This window comes from Dromiciops gliroides, chromosome 2, assembly GCF_019393635.1.
Source record: "Dromiciops gliroides isolate mDroGli1 chromosome 2, mDroGli1.pri, whole genome shotgun sequence".
Taxonomy (NCBI): Eukaryota; Metazoa; Chordata; class Mammalia; order Microbiotheria; family Microbiotheriidae; genus Dromiciops; species Dromiciops gliroides.
This window is the reverse complement of record NC_057862.1, coordinates 615141404-615163345: the sequence shown is the minus strand read 5'-3', so window position 1 is coordinate 615163345 and position 21942 is coordinate 615141404. Positions and strand designations below refer to the sequence as shown.

At 38.9% G+C, this 21942-nt stretch overlaps 1 protein-coding gene across 1 annotated transcript in view; it reads right to left on the bottom strand.

Moving 5' to 3' along the window:
- The window catches only part of SOS1 (SOS Ras/Rac guanine nucleotide exchange factor 1), a 167459-nt gene extending 147674 nt beyond the window's left edge, over window positions 1-19785 (bottom strand). The window contains 1 exon segment of the mRNA XM_043981139.1: window positions 19566-19785. Within this exon segment, the coding sequence (XP_043837074.1) occupies window positions 19566-19652 (87 nt within the window). The 5' untranslated portion in view covers window positions 19653-19785.
- Between the last annotated feature and the right edge of the window lie 2157 nt (window positions 19786-21942).

The window sequence follows — 21942 nt, the reverse complement described above, 5'->3', positions numbered from 1 at the left end:
CCTAGCACAAGAGGTATAAAAATTTGCCCAATCAACAAACTCCCTAAAAATTAGAACGGACCAAAGAGAAACCAATGACCCCATGAGGCAATGAGAAATATTAAAACAAAGTCAAAAGAAGGGGTGGGAATGTATATGTAAAGTACCTCATAGCAAAAGAAACTGATCTGGAAAACAGACTAAGGAGGGGAAAAAATTAAGAATCATTGGACTATCTGAATGCCACGATTAAAAAAGAGCCCAGACAGCTTATTTCAAGACATTTTAAACTGTTCAGATAGATTAGTACCAGAGGGCAAAATGGAAATAAAAGCTACAGGTCCCTTCCTAGATGGAACCTCCCCCCCAAAACTCCCAAGAATATCCTGGCCAAAATTCAGACTTTGCAGGTCAAAGAAAAAATGCTACAAGGAACCAAAAAGAATTCAAGTACTGTTATCCTTTTCACATCACAGGGATTAGGGACATGGCACTGCCACAGTCCGGAAAAACCATATAAAAGAGATCCCCTTCTACTAGGCAGACAGCATAAAATAGCCAGGCACATAGAACACACACACACACACACACACACACACACACACACGCACGCACACACACGCACACATGCACACAGACACACAAAGTAGATGTATGGTAAAATGAGGTTGAACTAGATGATCTCAAAGGTCCTTTCCAGCTCTAAATTCTATTTTATTATGATGTACTGAAACTATACTATAAAGCTGAATAGACTCATGTATTTTGTGTATTGGTATTCAAGAAATATTTTGGGGGATTGGGCGAGGGTGGAAAAAAAAACATCTCCAGAGTAATATCTTTTCTCATAACTTATACTTGCTCCTGATTTAAACTAAAGAACTAAAGTTTCAGGCATTTAATTTATGAAAATATTTTAAGGAACTATACAACAACTCATAATTAAGACATATTCTAATATCAATAAATGCTTCTGTATCACTAGCTATATAGAGAGAATTCTTAATTTTAAAGAAGCTGAGTACAGTGTGCCTATAATTCAAGGCACAGAAAACATAATAAATCAGTAAATTTTATTAAAAGGCTGTGGGAAAAAATTGGAAACAAATGGATAAAACCTTGGAAGACCTCTAAACATCAACTATGTACTTATTTCTCATGCTTAATTATAACAATAATCAGAGCTGTCTGCCAATATGCAAAACATGAAAAACACCTCTACAAAGTTTTACATAATGAGAGCTTGGAAAGACAAAATTGAGGTCAATGATACTTACAGGTTGGTCTATGGTTGGATTTACTCAATTAGCACAGCAATCAGTATTGCTACTGATCCTAAAACACATACACACACATTTTCATATTCTATGTGTCAAAGATTCTAATAATTACAGCAGCTTAAATTATACCTACTGTTACAAATGTGTCACAATCTCTGTTATAAAGAATAGACTTTGACCTTGCCAAATAGACAACAGCCACATTACCCAATGTACTCTTCACAGGCAACATTTGATCTTTCCAAGAAAATCTCCAAGTACCCATTTCTCCCTCTTTCTCTAAGATTAACAAAAATAATGTCAAGACACTGAAAAAAAATCACTATCACAATAACCCAAATTCCTTACAATAACAGGAATATAGAGCGAGATTCATATATTTTTTAAAAAACAGCTTCATTTTAAACTGTATTCTAGTAGAAATGCTACTTAGGTAGAAAACTTCCACTTCCACCAGTTCAGACTGAAATCCTAAAACAAAATCTCAAACTGGACAGGACCTCAGAGGTTACTGAAATGAATCTATTAATCCCATGAGAGATTCTGCTCTACAACATACCTAAAACACAGTTAATATTACTTATACTTTACCTGATCACTTTCAACATACCTGAAATCTATTTTAAGCATTGTATGCCCACAAAAAAATTTCTTAACTTCAAATTCTTAGACTATGGGGGAAGGAAACTGTCTTCTTTCTTAGGAGAAAGGTGTTAGGAAAATTCAATAATACTTCAGTGATTGTTTTTGTTTTTTCATTAATGTTGACATTCCCTCCACTAAAGTAGATTGAGGCTCTTCTACAATTTGTTAGATGGTTTTCAAGAATTTCCATGGCCAAAAATCCTATAAACCTGTCCTAGTTTAGTTAGGCCTGCCCTTGGATAATATTCCATTACCAAAGCCTTCAAGAAATCAAGATCATGAGGGGGCAGCTAGGTGGCACAGTGGATAAAACACCAGCCCCCTGGATTCAGGAGAACCTGAGTTCAAATTTAGCCTCAGACACTTGACACTTACTAGCTGTTTGACCCTAGGCAAGTCACTTAACCCTCATTGCCCCACCAAAAAAAAAAAAACCACAAACAAAAACTAGTTCAGATTTGAGATAAGTAGCCACTGAAGGTTTTAAGAATGGAAAGGACATGATTAAAGTGGTCTTTTAGAAAGGTTTATATGATGGTAAAGTATGGAGTATACTTGAAGCAACAGAGGACTGGAGTAGGAAGACAACTTAAAGAGGTATAAGGTGACTGTGGCTTTAATTAAATTAGTGGCAGGAGTACTGTAAAGAGAGGGATAGATACAAAAGATTTTTAAGGAACAGCAGGAATAAACCCTACAGTCATGAGATTGGCAAAGTTGACCACCCCACCCCCCTAAAAAGACTAATGTTGGAGGGACTACAGGAAAATAGACATCTTGAACTAGCCAATTTGTAAAGATACTTGGAACAAAGTTCCAAAAGTTACTCCATACCCTTTGAGACAATACCACTACAAGCCTGTTACCCAAAGAGATCAAAAGAAAAGGTCTTATATGTACAAAAATATTTATAGCACCTCTTTTTTCAAGGAACTGGAAACTAATGGAGTTCTCATCAACTGCAGAATGGCTGAACAAATCATGGTACATGGATTTAATGGAATACTATTGTGCTTTGTGAAATGAAGTCAGTTTCATGGAAACCTTGGAAGACATTCATGAAATGATATAAAGTGAAATGAGTAGAAATGGGAGAACAATTTAAACTATGACAATAACATTGTAAAAACAATTTTGAAAGACTTAAGAATTCTGAGGGCAGAACCAAGATAGTTGAGTAAAGGGAGCATTCCAGTTTGGTTCTCTCAATATTCTCCTTTAAACAACTTTGTGAGAGTTGAAATAATGCCCCCTGCTGGGAGGAACATTTTGTGAGCTCTGACCTGAGGACATAGCCATGTGGCCTTGGCGTCAGGAAGTGACGTTTGTTTGTGAGTACTGTCGATCAAAACTATCAGCCAGTTAGCTTGAAGGGGTGTGTGTGTGTGTGTGTGTGTGTGTCTGTGTGTGTGTGTGTGTGTGTGTGTGTGTGTGTCCCTTTTCCTGGTTTCACAAGAGGTTTCTGGGAGGAGGAAGGAGCAAGGGGTCTCTCTTTTTTCACCAGGACCTCGTGTGGAGTGGAGCAGAGAAGCTGGCTCCCTTAGATAGATAGATGAAGGCATCTTGGCCTCTTTTCTCTCTCCTCACCAATTCTTATGTTCCTTAATAAATACTTAAAAGTCTATACTCTTGCTAAAGCTTATAATTTATGGCAACCACTCATTAGATTTTTGGACAGTCTAGCTAGAATTTTAGCCCCTTACAGATAGCAACTCTACAACTTTAAAAATGAAATCAAATTCTAAAGGGGCATAAGCAAGAAAAAGTTGGGAAAAACATTTTTCCAACCCAGAACAACTCAGAAGGACAGAAGGAGAGGTCTATGGCACTAGGGTAGTGGCTGGCTAGGAGGGGAATACAAGCTGGGGATCCTGGAGATGGCAGCAGCAGCTGCTATATCAATAGGGTAAAGGGATTGAATGTCTGATCAGAAAGAAAATATAGGGGACCCCTGTACTAGCACTAGCATAGGACCAGGCACTATTTGACAACTCTATTACCCATTATCTAGTGACAGGTTTCAGTTCCAGGGCCAAGAGGAGTGTGCTTGGGTAGCAAGGGAGTAGAGTTCCAGAGTCCCAGTTCCAGGGTTGAGAGAAGAATGTACAGTCACAAAGGGATCAGGGATCCTACACCTGGGTAGAAGTAGCAGTTCTAAGAAGAAGGAGTTGTGCTTGAGAGAGAACAGTGGCCCTACCTGAGTAATGACCAGAGTACAGACCAGAAGGGAAGTAACCATACCTTTCTCCAGATCACATCACCTTGGAAGCACTGAAAACCTATAGCCTCCAAAACTAGCTCAGAAAATAGCTGAGTGAAAAAGCCTGAAGCTTGGGACAATGTGCCTCTCCCTTTTCTCAGAGGCAAGCAGAACCCAATTCTAACAAAGTCCAAAGTCAAGAAATAGGCTGGGAAAATGAGCAAACAACAACAACCAAAAAAAGGAACCTAACCATAAAAAGCTACTGTCACATGGAAAAATCAAGATTCCAACTCAGAAGACAATAATGCAAAAACAATTACAAGCAAAGCCTTAAAGAAAAACATAGATTGGACACAAACCCAGCAAAACTTCCTAGAAGTGCTAAAGAAAGAGATGTTTTTAAAAAGAAAAACATTATTTTAAAAATCAAATGAGAGTTATAGGGAAAGAATTGGGAAAAGAAATGAGAACAATGCAAGAAAAATACGGAAAGAAAATTAATAGCTTGGTAAAAGAGGCACAAAAAATACTGAGAAAAATAATTCCTTAAAAAACAGAATTGGCCAAATGGTAAAAGGTACAAAACTCACCAATAAAAATAATTCCTTAAAAATCTGAATTGGTCAGGTGGAAGCTAATGATTCTATAAGACATCAAGAAACAATAAATCAAAGTCAAAAGAATGAAAAAAAGAGAAGAAAATGAGAAATATCTCATTAGAAAAATAACCGATCTGGAATAGATCAGGGAGAAATAACACAAGAATTACTGAACTACATGAAAGCCATGATTAAAAAAAAAAAAAGCTTAGACATCATATTTCAAGAAACCATAAAGGAAAACTGCCCAGATATCTTAGATAGAAATGAAATAAAGACTTAAGAATTCTGATCAGTTCAATGATCAATCATGATTCCAGAGAAGCTATGATATAAGAATGCTATCCTCCAGACAAAGAAGGGACGTGCATGTTGACAAACATATTTTTGGACATGGCCAATATGGACATTTGTTTTGCTTGACTATGCTGATTTGTTGCAAGGGTTTTGCTTTTGTTTTTATTTGTGTGTGTGTGTGTGTGTGTGCATGTGTGTGTGTGTGTAAGGGTAGAGGAAGAGAAAAAATAAATTCTTAAGAATTGAAAAAAAAGAGCAGCAATAAGAAATGAAAATGTGAGGAAACAAATTGCTTACTAACTAGGACACAGTACTTCTATTTTCTTAACATGCCAAATGACAAGAATTTTAAACTTTAAGTATGACTAAACATTTCAAAATAAAATTTATAGATCTCTTATGATTATATAATCAAAGAGCTCTTGAAGCTATGATAGAAGCTATTTCCTATAATTTTTCCTTTACATTGTTCTAAATACAGTATCACATTTACTGTACATAGCTAAAATGACTAATAAACATATACTCATATAAAGAAGGAAAGGACAAGATAAATCTCCTATCCCACTCATAGACCAGGAAATGCTACACTTGATACAAAATAATTCATTAAATATTTGAATCCAATTTCAAAAATCCTATCCATTTTAATCATTTTCAACAATTCAATATCTATTTAAATATGCAAATATTTGTACACAAGAAGTGCAAAAAATAATCCCTGCTTTCAAGAAACTCAGAGTCTAATGTGGAGAGAGTAAATGCAAAAACAAACAAACAACTATGTACTAACAAGCTATATACAAGATAAACTGGAAATATCTCAGAGGGAAGGCACTAAGATTAAGGAGAACTGGGAAATGTTTCTTGTGGAAGAAGGGGGTCTTCAGCTGAGACTTGAAGAAAGGTGAAAATTCCAGGTATGGGAGGACAGCTAGTGAAAATGAATAGTCAAGGGGCAGAGTGTCATATCTAAAGACAAGGATACAATGTCACTGGATTGCAGAGTACATGGAGGGCATAATATATAAGAACCCTGGAAAGTTAGGAAGGGACCAGATTAAGAAAAGTTATAAAGGACAAATGGGATTTTGCATTTGATCTTGGAGGTAAATATGGAGCCACTGGAGTTTACTGAATGGGTGGAGTGAAATGGTCAGACTTGCATTTTAAAAAGAACAATTTGACAGCTGAATGGAGAATGGAAAGAGGTAGAGAGAGGGACTTGAGGAAAGGAGACCAACCAGAAGGCTACTGTCATCAGCCAGGAGTGAGGTGATGAGGGCTTTCACTGGGTTTGGTGACTTTTCATTTAACACTAAGTACAAGTTAGGCAACCAAATGATGGCAGTAAAAATATTCATAAGCTAATTTTATACAACTGAAGGTTTGCAAAGTTATCTACACACACAAATTTGATTCTCCCAACAACCTTGTGAAGGAACTTTTATTTCCTAGATGTTTAACTCATTACAAAAATATGAACTGATGATTTCTTTGCACACAGAGTAGAATTGTTATAGGACCCAATTTTTAGAAATTTCTTTTATAAACATTAGATGTAGCTAGGTGACACAGTGAAAAGAGAGCTGGGCCTGATGTCAGGAATACTTAAGTTTAAATCTGGCCCCAGCAACACAGTAATATAACTCTGGGCAAGTTACTTAGCCTTTCTGCCTCAATTACCTCACCTGTAAAATGGAGATAATAGCACCTCCTCACAAGTACTATTGTGGTGCAGCTTGACTAGAACCAATGGTTAAAAAGCTGATGATAGCTGCCATTTACATAGCATGTTATGTCCCAGGCACTGTGCTCAGTTCTTTACAAATATTATTTCGTTTGACCCTCACAACAATTCTGAGAGGTAGGTTCTATTATTATCCCCATTTTACATTTGAGGACACTAAGGCAAACAGAGGTTAAGTGACTTACCCAAGTTCACACAGCTAGCAAGTGTCTGTTACCACCGATTATACTCTAAAGCTTTCCAACTTGGTAAAAATCCACGGGAGTAATAGGATAAAATGAGATTATTTGTAAAGTATATAGATAAATGCTAGCAATTATGATTATTACTAAATGAAAACCATTTTCTTCTAGGAGCTTTTCCAGCTAATATCACATTTGAGGATATATTTATAAAATTGATTTCTTGCCCTAGTTGTTTCAGCACTTAGCATAGTGCCTGGCATAGAGTTAATTGTTGTCCTTCGTTCTTGAAGAGGACCAAAATGACATCGCTGTGTTAGGGTCAAGGTACAGCGTGTCCAACTGTGGCTGAGCAGACCAATATGAGCTTGGGAGGCTTTACCACAGGTTGGAAACAAACAGTCCATATGAACATTTGGAATGGAGATGGCTCTAAATTTGCAAGGCTCCTGTTTCTTTTGAGCTACTCCATTTCTGCTTTGCTTATGGAGCACAGCACCTTCTTTGATGAGGGCATACCATGCTGGGCAGTCCTGTGCCAGGGTCTCCTATGTCTCATAATTGATTCAAAGTTTTTCTGAGGGACCTTGAGTGTGTCCTTGTAGTGCTTCTTCTGACCTCCATATGAGTGCTTGTCTTATGTGAGTTCTCTGCTGGCATAGAATAGGTGCTTAATAAATGCTTATTGGTTTGACTTCCAACATGTTAATTAGCATGGGTCAGCATGAAAGACCCAAATTATTGGCTATCTCCCCCCCCAAAAAAAAATCATTTAAAAATTGAAGTATATACCCAACAGCACATACTCATGTGAACTACTGCCATATCAGGGTCAGCTCAGTGCTGTGCTAAGCACTGAAGATACAAAGAAAGTCTCTCAAAAAGCTTGTGGGGGCAGCTAGGTGGTGCAGTGGATAAAGCACCAGCCCTGGATTCAGGAGGACCTGAATTCGAATATGACATCAGACACTTAATACTTTCTAGCTATGTGACCCTGGGCAAGTCACTTAACCCCAATTGCCACACTAAACCCTAAAACCCAAACCCAAAACAAAACAAAACAAACAAAAAAAAAACTTGTGGTCTTATGGGAAAGATAACATGAGAATGGCTTCATGAAATTTTGGAAGTAAGATTCAGAAAACCCCTTTGCAATGCTGTTTTATTACTAACCAATCAACTACACAGGACATTACAACAGTTTGTCTACCTTGAGGGAAAAAGAATTGATCGTTAGCATTTTCTAACCACAAAAATCACTATTAATATACACTGCCATTTGCCAAATTCAGATAATATGAATAATTCCACGCATCTATCTTAGCTCCCTTCTTTACAAAAGTCTGTTAAATCTAGTCAAATCTGTAACCAGTCTCCCCCAAACGCTTATGTAAAAACTTACCAGGCTTAAAGCAAAAAAGACTTAATAACCTTAAGTTTGTACAAAACAACACTCCATCTATTTGAAGATTCCCCCCACCCATGATATTTTAATTCTAAAACATGGAAGGACATGTGGCATGGCTATCTGCATAGTGAGTGGCATTGGAGCCTAGCAGATGGAGAGCTATCTCAAAGCCAAAAGGACCTACGTTCAAGTCCCTCCTCTGACACATATTGCTGTGTGACTCTGGGCAAATCACTTAACCTCTCTGTACTCTAGGCCAGAGGCATCAAATGGCAACACTCCTGAGAGCCCTGAACCAGATTAAAGTGTAATTGGGAAATATTAACAAAACAAATACAAATAGAATAGAATACAGATGACATCAATATGTCGTTTTGAGTCAATGTGTAACCTGCAGGGATCCATAAATATAGTTAAATAGCCCCTGTTTTTATTTGAACTGGACTCTTTAAGTTGTAGAGAAGGTGTCTGTTTGCTTTAGTAGATGCAGCTGGAGGCCCTATCCCCCTAGCTGCATCATAAAAATCATAGAACTCCAGGTGACAGGATTTCTTCTGCCATACAGGTCAGAGAGATATCGAGAACACTGAGAAATGGAATGACTTGGCTGAGATCACAGAGCCAGCATAACAGAGGTGGAATTTGAAGCCAAGTGTCCTTGGCCCTGATGCTGGCCACATCTATGTACCATGCCATTCTCTCTTCTCCCTCCAGCCCATCTTCCATAACTCTGCCCCATGGGTGCAGATCTGACGGTATCATAGCTCAGAAACCTTTACTAGCTCCCCACTGCCTCTGGATCTGACATTTCTGGGCCCTTAACAGACTCTGACCTCCTTCTAACAACATTATTTCACAGCACTCCCCATGGGGGCCTTCATGGACTTGTTTCCAGTCAAACTGGACCATAAGCTTTTGGCAAAACCTGACATTTCTTTCCCCCTTCCTTGCATTTACTCAAGGCCATCCTCCGTGCCTGGAATGTACTCTTTCCTCATCCTGCCCTCTTGGAATCCTTACCTTCCTACAAGGGTTAGTTCTATTGAGTGTCACTTCCTCCATGAAGCCCTCTTTGATCTTCCTAGTATTGGTGCTTCCTCCCTCACATTACCTTGTACTATACCTGCATATTGCTGTATCTCCCAATCTCCAGTAAAATTCAAGCACCTCAAGGGCAGGGATTATTTTTGGTTTTGTCATATGCCAGGCACCTACCTAGTGCCTTACATATAATGGGTATTTAATAAACAGCTGTTAAATTTAACTATATACTTTTGTGCTTCCTGAGCTAACAGTACTGGGCTCCAATAAACAAACTGTTAAAAGGTGGCATCAAAATATTGATTGCTTAGAGGAATAATATTAAAAAAAACAACACACTGAGCAATGAAGGACTAAGTGCATAATTTACCCAATACTGTATTTGTCTTAGACATTCTAATTTTTATGGAATCATAAAATTCCAAAGTGCAAGTTGTCCACAAAGCAAAAATTCCTTAATAAATTTTAAACAATTATTCCATATGCCTGATAAGTAATGAAGATAGAGTGAAACTGAGATCAGTAAATTGGTTACACCAGGGATAATAGGACCACCTATTTTATCACTGGCATTCCAATCTTATAACAAGCCTTATATCCTAGGCCTACTTTTTTTTTTAATTAAGTATGCTGAATTATGCCAAAAGCAAATTTTATGACATAGATTTGTAGTTAACTCTTGTACTAAAATCCCAAGATCATAACTGAATAAAGTTTCAAAAGAAAATTAGTGCCTTAATTACCAAATTAATTTTTGAAAGATTTCCAACATACTGGTTTAAATAGTATGGAATTATTTAGGATTCAAACTTAAATAAAATATGATCAAGGTATATATGAAGAGCTAAAAATGTTATATGGAAAAATAGGACTGGAGAAAACAAACATCATCTCCAGACTCTGGGCATTTTCACTGGCTGTCCCCTATGCCTAGAATACTCTCCCTCCTGTCCTCCCTAGCATCCCTCGAGGCCCAGCTAAAAGCCTTTCTTCTATGAAAAGCCTTTCCTAATTTCCTTTAATACTAGTAACTTCACTCTTTTGCTTATCTCCAACTTATCTTGTAAATATCTTGTTTGTATATAGTTGTTTTCACAGTCTCTCCTATTAGATTGTAAGATCCTTGAAAGTAGATTGTCTTTTGCCTTTATATCCCCAGTGCTTAGTCGCTAGCACATAGTAGGTGCTTAATAAATCCTTACTGACTATGCCTATAAAAACCAATCATCAATTACATAACTACAGACTACTGGTATCAAAGGTATATCTACCTACCCCACCAGAGGCTGGTTTAATTTATAACAAACTAATTTACAAACTAACTTCTAATATTATTTCAAAATATTATTGAAATTCCAGGCAAAAATCCATTTCAGTTCTGAGAGCAATGACATTTTAAATTTAATCCTAGTTATATTTAATATCTTAGGCATTTCAAAATGATTTGCAGGTTTAAAAAAATGACTAAGCAGTACATCCCATTTACCAAAAAGCTCAAAATGGCTTTTTCAATATGCTCCTTTTTACATTTCTTGCTCCTGAATCAGCACTTTGTTGACAATATAAGCATATTTTCACTCTCATTGTTCAGTTAGGTTAAAGATGATTATGAAGCAGTCTATTAATTCCAAATTCCTTTTAAAAATATAGAACCATTACAAGAATGACCAGAGAATACAAATTTAATGAATAATAAACTAGGGCTACCATAATAATGGCATTAAGAAATAAGCTTGGTTATTTGCTAAACAGCATTATACACTGAAATTCTAGAAAGCCATAAATGGGATTTTGGGAATTATTTGGGATTGTGTGTGTGTGTGTGTGTGTGTGTGTGTGTATGTATGCATATGTGTGTACAATGGTGTTTATACAACCAACTAGGAAAATTTATTTGTGAGTATAATAATAAAATATTGTAAAAAAAGCTAAATATTACAAACTATTTTAATAATAAAAATTAATATTAAAATAGCACTAATTTATCTTTGATGAGATAATTTTTCAACTTTTTATTAATATAGACTTGTCGAATATGAACATTTCCACATACAAGAACAGAACAAAATATGATTATATATAAAACCATACAGCTTTTTAAAAAATACATATTAAATCTAACACTGTAGTTCCAACACTGCTCTATTTATTTTTGAAATGCTTTATTGACACACTTTTCATTCTTTTCTTTTTCTTTTCCCCCTTGGCATTAATATTGCTGCTCTAACTTTCCTTTATAACTCCCCCCTCCCCAACACTCCCTTAAGTATAGTCAAGCATAACAAACCCCATAAATTGGCTGTGTTTGTAAATGCACATCTCATTCTTCATCCCTCTGCATAAAAGATGTTTTCTTTCTCATAGTATTAACTAATACATTTTTACCAGTTCTAAAACTGTTTAATCGAGAGTAGGAGAGGGGCAGCTAGGTGGTGCAGTGGATTGAGCACCGGCAATGGAGTCAGGAGGACCTGAGTTCAAATCCGGCCTCAGACACTTAACATTTACTAGTTGTGTGACCCTGGGCAAATCACTTAACCCCAATTGCCTCACCCACCCCCCCAAAAAAATAAAAAAGAATAATAGCACCTTCTTCCCAGGGTTGTTTTGAGGATCAAATGAGATGATTGTAAAGTACTTAGCACAATGCCTGATATACAATAAGTACTATGTATTAGTAGTAGTTAATTATTGCCTACCTGGTAGTAAGAAAATCATCATTCTACTTCTCTAGAGTCTATTAAAGGTTTCCTTTGTACATCTAAATGTCAGTATTTCAAAAATGTAGTAGGTTACACTGTCAACCAATTCTGGAATTAAAAAAAAAGTTACCTCTGGATCAAGACCAAGTGAATTAAACCTTAGCCAAAAGAAACTTTCATAGAAAATTACAAGCAAATGATAATAGAACTTTCAAAGCTGCCTAAGTCATATTACTAGCCTACTTTTTAAAAGTCAGCAAAAGGTTTATGCTATGCTTATAAAAGAGCTAATTATAGTATTTGATCATTTAATCTAGTATTTAAAATTTAATTTCAAGTTTAGCAGAATTATCTACTAAGGACTTGCCATAAACCAAATTTCAACTTCTGCTCTGAAATACTCATTTTAAAATTTTAATTTTGCAAAGTTAAAAAGTATTGGTTCTGGGGGCAGCTAGGTGGCACAGTGGATAGAGCACTGGCCCTGGAGTCAGGAGGACCTGAGTTCAAAGCCAGCCTCAGACACTTAACACCTACTAGCTATGTGACCTTGGGCAAGTCACTTAACCCCAATTGCCTCACCAAAAAAAAAAAAAAGTATTGGTTCCTCTTCACAAAGTTCAAAAGTGAACCAGAGATTGATTTTTTTTAAAGCAAAATATGTTTTTAAAATATTTCAAAACAGGACAGAAAAATATTACAAATTTAATTCTTACAAGACTCACTGATACAAATATTTAATGAGAAGCTGCTTTAAGTTGGAAGATGAATGATGTGATCATTCATTTTCATACACACTTGGATGTATAATAGTGAAAAAGATTTAAGAATGCTTTTGTTTTAAAAAGTGAAAAGTTAATTTCTAAGGTGGGAAAGGGTTTTTTGTTTTGTTTTGTTTTGTTTTTTGCGGGGCAATGACTTGCCCAGGATCGCATAGCTAGTAAGTGTCAAGTGTCTGAGGCCAGATTTGAACTCAGGTCCTCCTGAATCCAGGGCTGGTGCTTCATCTACTGCGCCACCTAGCCGCACCTTGGGAAAGGTTTTTAATCACATCTTCCTAAACAAAAGAAAAATAAAGTTAACTAACAAAACAGTTCCTATTTACCAGTAGAGGTTGCATTCTCAAAGTTTATAAATCAATTGTTTACACTGGCCCTGGATTCAGGAGGACCTGAGTTCAAATCTGGCCTCAGACACTTGATGCTTACTAGCTGTGTGACCCTGGGCAAGTTACTTAACCCCAATTGCCTCACCACCCAAATAAATAAATAAATAAACAAATAAACAAATAAACAAACAAACAAACAAATAAATAAATAAGTGAGTAAGTAAATAAATAAATAAGCAAATAAATAAATAGTTTAGAATTCAGGATCTATTTCCCCATAAAAGCAGTGTTATAAATGGAAATTTGTTTTCCAATGCTAGTCCATAATAAAAACCTACTTAACTCATGATAAAGATAAGATCCCCATCAGCTCTAAATTCTGACCTTACAAAACTACACTGCTAAGAGTCATTTTGCTTTAAGAGAAAACTGAAGATCCAGAGAAGGAAGAAAGTCTCATAGCTTTTCTTGGACACAGGCCTACCCCTTGGTTAAGTTTAATTTTGGTATAATCCTTTCTATACCATTCTTCCACTAACTGGTTCATGTGCTCTTCAGTTCAGTGACACTGGGCTCCTCCTTACTGTTGCACAAACAAGACACTCACATCTCTCACCTTATGGCATTTTCTCTGGCTGATCCAAACATCTGGAATGCTCCTCTTCCTCATCTCAACCTTTTCTCATGAATTCATTTAAGGCCTAAAATCTCATCTTCTTCAAGAAGTCTTTCGCAACCCCTCTTAGTGTTACTGCCTCTCCCTCTCATTTTCCATTTATCCTGTACACAGCTTGTTTGTACATGGTTGTTTGCTCATTGTCTTACCCATTAGATTGGGAACTCCTGAGGGCAAGGGACCATCTTTTGCCTCTTTTTGTATCTCCAGAGCTTAGCACAGTGCCAGGCCCATAGTAGGTACTTAATGAAACTTTCCTAAATTGTTCTTCTTTTTCACAATTTATCTTCTTCTGCTTTTAAACCTTCCCTTCCCCCCACCAAAAGCTCCAGATTTGTTCACAGCTTTATTCCCAATCTCCTAACATCACCAATCTCCCTCAGTACCAAAGGTCACATTTAAAGTTTCCTTGTGCTTGGGAGGGTCAGGGAAAACATAACATAAAAGATTCCAAAGGAGCTGGAGCTATGGTAGTAGGAATTTGGTGACGGCCCACACTCTTTACAACTTTTAAGTATTCATACTCCAAGTCTCAAAATTAATAGTTACATAATTTAAATCAATGCAAGAGACAGAGTGTTTTGTTTGTGGAACAGCCAGGAGGCCACTGCCACTGGACTGAAGAGTGAGGGAGACATTCAAATTCATACTATCTTTCACTAACAAAAACATGCTTTAAAATTTTCCTAACTGATTTTTGCACCCTAGTTTTCTGACTCCTTTTCCTCTTTGATATTTGTAAAGTGTATTACACCACTCCCTAATTAAGGTATTAACTTTGGTCTCAGTCTAGCTTTCAGACATACATATATAAAAAAGACATGGCTGGGGCAGCTAGGGGGCACAGTGGATAGAGCACCAGCCCTGAAGTCAGGAGTACCTGAATTCAAATCCGGCCTCAGACACTTAACACTGACTAGCTGTGGTTTGACCCTGGGCAAGTCACTTAATCCCAAATGCCTCACTAAAAAAAAAAAAAGTATAAAGTGTTAAACACCTAAGCAAAAACCTCCAAGCATGAATGAGAATTTAATCACTATGTAGAATATTGATCCATTTTTTAGAAAAGCTCATTATAAATGGAAGAACCAACCTCCCAGCCACCCAAGATGACTATCCATCCTTCATTCAGCAGCTAAGGTGGTTTTTCCAAGGAAAATGCCTGACCATGCCCCCTCCTGCTAAATGAGCTCCAGAGGATTTAGGATCAAATACATTCTTCTGTGTGGCATTTGAAGTTCTTCACAACCTTGTCCTTTACTGCCTTTCCAGTCTTATACTATGTTCTCCATTAACTCTATGATCCAACCATAGTGGCCTACGTGCTGTTCCTCAGACATGGTACCACCTCACAGTACTTTTGCACTGTGTCCCCCATTCCTGGGATGCTCTAGCCCCTTGCCTCCATCTCATAGCTTTTCTGGCTTCCTTCTAGATTCAGCTAAATCTCACCTTCCTCAAGAACCCTTTCCTGTTCTTCCAAGCTGCCAATGTCTTCTTGTCTCAGATTACCTTTTAGCTACTTTGTATATAGGTTGTGTGACCCTAGTTATTTGCAAGTTGTCTCCCCAATTAGAATGTACACTCCTTAAGGACAGGGACTGCTTTTTGCCTTTTTTGTATATCCCCAGTCCTCAGCAAAATCTCATATATAGTAAGCACTTAATAAATGATGGTGACTAACCTATAATTTCAGAAAAAATCTATCTTCAATTAGTTTTAAAAACACCAAAGTTTGAATGTGTTTTAGAGCATTTTTCATGACACTTAGATTTTTAAAAGCATTATCAATTCCAAAATTTATTACTTTTGTTTAAAAGGAGTTGTTTTTTAAGCCCTAAACCAAGCTTTTCTCTATACTATGTCCACCACCTTACAAATTGGCTAACTAGTTTCTGGATGTAGGTTGACTACACTATTGAAAGATATGTATGCCTATGTGTATGTATATATTCTAAATGGAGAGGCAATCATAATATTGAAGATCATACTACAAAAAAAAAAATTAGAAGAGAAGCAGATAACATACCTCTCATTTATAGGTAGGAACCTAGATGTCAAAATGGATAGTGTGCCAGGCCTGGAGTCAGGAAACTGAGTTCAAACCAAGCCTCAGATACTTACTGTGACCTTGAGCAACTCACTTAACCTCTGTCTGCCTCAGTTTCCTCATCTATAAAATGAGGGTATTAATAGCACCTACCTCACAGGGTTATTGTGAGAATCAAATGAGATAATATTTATACAGCACCTAATATATAGTAGGCACTATATACATGTTAGCTAAACAATTACTATTAGATATATTCTTAACCCAACAAGAGATAGTGGCAATTAGAAAAGACAAAATAGATAACTTTGATTGCATGAAACTGAAAAGTTTCTGTGAAGACAAAATTAATGCACCTAAGATAAGAGAGTGGTTGAAGGGGGGGGGGGGGTTTGAATCACATTTCCCTGATAAGATTTTGGTACCAAAGATATATAATTAATAAATATATATGACTAATAGCAATTTCTCAATAGATCAATGGTCAAAGAATATAAACAAACAGTTCTTAAAACAAGAATTGCAAAGTATTTAAAACCACATTAAATAATACTACAAATCACTAATGAGAGAAATGAAAATCAAAACAACTCTGAGGTTTCACTTCACATCCTGCAAATTAGCACCAAAAAAAATTATTAAAAAATGACAATAGTCAATGTTGGAGAGGTTCTAGAATGATAATAATTCTAATAGATCATTGGTAGAACTATAAAATGGTAATCATTTTGGAAAGCAGCTTGAAATTATGTAAATAAAATGAATTTATTACTGGGGTTATACCTGAAGGATGTAATTGATAATAATAAAATCCCCGGACACACCAAAATATTTATAGCAGTACTTTTTGTGATAGCAAAGAATTGGAAACAAAGTAGATGCCCAGTAATTGGGGAATGTCTAAACAAAATGTGGTAAATGGATGTAAATGGAATATTACTATGCTGTAAGAAATGTATGTGACGAATAGAGAAAAACATGGGAAGCTATCTATAAACTGATGCAGAGTGAAGTAATCAGAGTCAAAAAATATATACACAGTAAATATAACAATGTAAATGGAAAGAACAACTACACACCAAAAAAGTCAAAACTGAATGTAACATAATCAAAGATCAAGCAGTGCTGGAAAGAAGAGATATGAGGAGACACCCCCAACCCACCCCTTCATGAAGGTAGGAATTACATAGGTTTTATGTATTGTATATGTTTTTGGACTTTTATCAGTTGTACTGATTCTTCTCTAAAAAAATACTATTTGTTATAGGGGATGACTCTCTGAAAGAAGGAGCAAGATACTATAATGATCTAAGAAACAAAAGACATCAATAAAAACTTATTTTTTAAAATGTGTAATTAGGTAGACCATTTCCCTAAAAAACTGAAGATTTGTACTAGATGGTAGATTTTTAAAATTAATAACAAGGAGTCATAGAGTTACTAAAAGAAGCACAAAAGCAACATTCAGAAGACATTTTCTAAATTCTTCTCCCTTGAGGTAGTATCAGTTTCAAGATAATGAGTTTATTTTTTAAATAAGATCTGAACTAGTCAGGTCAGTAGGTCACAAATTGTGACTTACTTGATCTCTTCCCTCACATACGAGTATAACATAGTAACACCTTATTTATCCAGTATCAGGAAATGAACTGTTTCACACAAGTTAATTTTCTAAGATAAATGGAACTTACCCCATTTGAGGGCCAAATCTTTCTCAATATTCTCAGTATTTATAACATACTTCCTTGCTTCTTTAAACTGAATATATTGAAGAATGGTGGCTGGAATGCTATTTAGTTAATGGGGACCTTAAAAGAGTCCATCCCCAAGAAGCCTCTTGATCGTAAGACCTAAAGCATAGAAGCAGAAGAGGGGAGGAGGACCCTTATCCCAGCTCTGGCTCTCTAGTCATGGAGATGCACTCTACTCTCCCCAAGGTAAGATACTAAACATAATTGAACCTTTTCTTGGTGACTCAGTATCATCATTACTTTAATGATGGGTCGATGTGGTAATACAGTAATGCCCTTGGGGGTTGTTGAGGTGTGTAAGGCTATTTGCTCCTAATGGCTCCAGACAGCTAAGCTTGACTTTTGTTTACCTTTTATAGTTTTCTCCCTTCTTCCTCTCTATCAAGTTATCAACTCCCTCTTTGTGGCTGCATGGATGCCTTAGTGACACAAGTTGCTTCCATGTTAAAATGTAGAATCACGCATGAAATAAGAGTAAAGTGGGAATAAAGTGAGGATCTAATGCATTATCTCGATTGAAAAGTTTACCAACTTTGTGACATCTTTTTGAATGCTCAGAAAATTTTGCTTGCTTCCTGGGTTCTATATATTTTAAGTTGCTACAAAATTGACTTCCACATAATTAAAGTACTTCTGCAATTTAATTTTCCATTTGCTTCTAAAATTTAAACCTTTTTAGAAAAAAAGATTCACTGAAGAATGAACTTAAGAACATTGTAAGAAAAAAAAACAGTGAAAGGAAAAAAGTTAGGGAGAGTGAAAACCTTTCTATGCCTTTCAAGACATATTAAGAAGATACTATTGGATACAAGGTTGTAACCATACAAAGAGTAACTGTTCTCTAAATTCAGTTCTCTAGAGTAGAGTAACAAAAAGGAAAATATATCTTAAGCAGAACAAATCACTAAACAGAGTTACCTTGTTAAGCATCAATGTTGAACAATATGGTAACAAGGTTTTGGAGTTTTTTTAAATGCTTTTAAAAGTTGTTAAAAGAAAAGGATAAAACAAAGTAACTTCTAAATGGAATAGGATAGAAATGATGACTAGAAAAGAAACAAATTATTTTTTTTAAAATCACACACACATCCATTAACGGATTCCAATTTCAGATGCCTTAATGTCCTTTAAGTACACAATGTTGCTCCTAAAAGTTTGCAGATACTGATCACAAAGATACACAAAGGCTGAAAATTCTGATTATCAAACCCAAATTCGACTATCAAAAACCTTAGCCTTCCAATTTAAGCAATAACTAATTAAAACCCCCCAAATAGTACTATTTTCACATAGCCTTATTAAATGCAGGCTGGAGGCAATTTTGGACGATGGCAAACGGTTTCTAAAAACAAGCCGAAGAGATCCAATCCTGTAGCTAACCAAAGGCAAGCAACGTATTACTTAGGGCAAACATGATGGTCAAAAGTCAAATCAACAAGCATTTCTTAAGCGCCTACTTGGTGCCACACTACGCTGGGCACGGGGGACAAAGAAAGGCCAAAGCAGTCCCTTTCCTCAGGGAGCTTGCAAGTGAATGCGGCAAGTATTCGAAAGTCCTCAACTGGGTGCCCTGGGCATCCAAGATAAGAAGTTGACCTTAGTTCAGAGTATACAATGAAGGGAAGAATGTATGCTCCTTGAGGACAAGACTGTCTTTCATTTTGCCTAAGTGCTTTGCTCAGTGCTTACTGAATTGGATGGAGAAGGAAAAGCCTGCGGTGGATCATTTTTAGATACTCTTCTGAATACCCATACATACTAAGAAGAAAAAAGGGCGGGGGAGGAGGGGGGAAGGATCGCCGCTACAAACGGCCTCCCGCAGCCACGGTGCGGCCAGTGCCCGCACCAGCACCATCCCCAGAACGCCCTCCCCCGGCGCGGGCCCCCACCTCACCTTTTTCAAGGCCGTCACCAGCAGCCCCCTCCACTTGGGCGCGTTCTCCTCGCTGAAGAACTCGTACTGCAGCTGCAGCGCCTGCATGGTGCCCCGGGGGCTCCTCCGGGGGGCGGCGGCAGCCGAGTGGGGCGCCAGGGGGCGGGGAGGACGAGGACAAGGAAGAGGAGGAGGAGGAGGCCGTGCTCTCACGCCTGGCCCCGACGGAGGGCAAGGCGAGCGGGGGTCCGGCGCGGCCACTTACACAGGACCAGGGACCAAGCCGAGCCCGGACCAGGAGGCGGCGGCGGCGGCGGCGGCATCCCGCACCGCCTCCCCCGGGCCGGGGCCGGGGCCGGTGCTTTCCCCCCCACCCCCGCTGCCTCGGCCGCTGCCGCTGCGGGGCCTGCCTCGGCGCGGCGCCGCCCCCAGGGTCCCCTTCGGCGTCTGCCCGGGGCCCGGCCCGCCCGGCCCGGCCTGGCCCTGCAGCGGAGCCCCGGAGAGGGGGGGGCGTGCGGCGAGCGACGTCTCCTGCGCCCCTTCCCTCTGCTACGGCGGCTAGGCTGCCCGAGGAGTCTCGAGAGAGCAGGACCCCCCGGGAGACGTGGAGGGCTGAGCAGGAGAAGAAGGATGGGAACAAGCCGATCTTGTTGTTCTATAGGAACCCAGCCGCCCCGAGGTGCTGCCGCCGCCGCTGCCGCCGCCGCCGCCGGTGTAAAGCTCAAGCTTCCTACTTCAGAGTAGAACCTGCCTCGCTACTGAGCATGCTCAGCAGAGGCGACGGCTGCTCGCCGCCTCTCGCCCGGGAGGCTGTCACCTCCCCCCTCCCTGCCCCCAACCTTCTCCGGCTCCAGGTTTTCCCTTCAACCACGGAGGGCCAGGGGAGATGGGGGGGGGAGGGGGGCGGTGCAAGAAGTAGCGAGATTGGCTGCGCTCTGAGTTCAGCCCTGGCACTGGAGAGCAGGGGAAGGAGCAGGGGGGACGGAGTTGTGGCAAACGGCGAAAAGGGACAACTGAGCGACTCTGACCGAGTTAGGGGAAATCACTCCCAGAGTTTAGAGATGGGGTCACGTGAAAGAACCTGCTTCACCTTTGGAGGTCTGGGGTGCTTTTTGTTTCAGAAGCCCCGGGTGGGAGGCGAGGCGCAGACTTAGTTACAGCACTGGGAGGTGTCGGGTGAGTGCCTAGGATAGGGTAGGCACTGGACAACCAGCCTACAAAGAAGACAGGCCCCTAAACCCTCCGGGGAGGAATAGGGCAGATTGAAGGATGTGTGCTTTCCTCCTCTCCGAGGATGCCGACATGTGCAGTCTCACTTGTCATTTTCGGACCTTAGAGGTCATCTCTTCCAATCTGAACTGCATTTGCCCGCTCCCTCCAAGATTACTCTCTGTTTACACTGTGTGCATCTTGCTTGTACATAGCTCTTTGCGTCTTTTCTCCCCCATTAAGGCTGTGAGCTCCTTGAGAACAGGGCCGGCCCGATGTTGCCTTTCGTTGTATCCCCCGGTTCTTAGCACAGTGCTGGGCACGTAGTAGGAGCTTTATAAATGACTGTTGAATGAGAACCTAAAAGACCCAGAAGTTTATCATGGTTACACACGTCATTCTAGGAAGAACAGAGAACCCAAATAACAAAACAAAACAAAAAACCTAGGGAAAAGAGGGATAGCTAGTAGATGGGTCGAGCTTCTTAACCCGTGAATGTGCTCCAGCAAGGGATACTTGAGTAACGTAGTGTCAGAAACAAAACAAGTGGAAGCTAGAAAGAAATAAAGACCCCTTAAGTAAGGGGGGGGGATAAGGGGGAGGGAAGAGACCATGAAAATGTTAGTAAGCTGTCCGGTGTTGTCTTCTTTTATATGTTCTCGGATGAGAGTACCAAGTAAAACGGTATGGTCAGAATCTATGATATAGATATTTAGCTATTACAAAGTACTTTAAAAACATCTTTGATCCTCACGGCGACCTACAGAGGTAGGTGCTGTTATTATCCAAGTTACAGATGAAGAAACTGATGTGAAGCGCTTTGCCCAGGGTCACACAGCTAGTGTCTAAGGTTGCATTTGAACTCAGATCTTAAATCCAGAACCAGTACACCAGAGTGAATAATAGCGCGCACACACACACAGTGCTTTAAGGTTTGCGAAGCGCTGAACAGTCTCATTTGGTCCTCACAACAACCCTGGGAGGTTTACCCCCATTTTATCGACGAAGAAACCAAGGCAGAGAGGTAAAGTGACTTGCCCGAAGTCACACAGCTAGTAAGAGAGCCCTAGCGAGGCAGTTAGCGATCAAAATCGACCAGCAAGCCTCTGCGATCTATGTCGGGTTTCTTACAACGGGGTACGCCTTTCAATCTAATGCCGCTCTCTATCCCCACCCCCATGCACCCCAC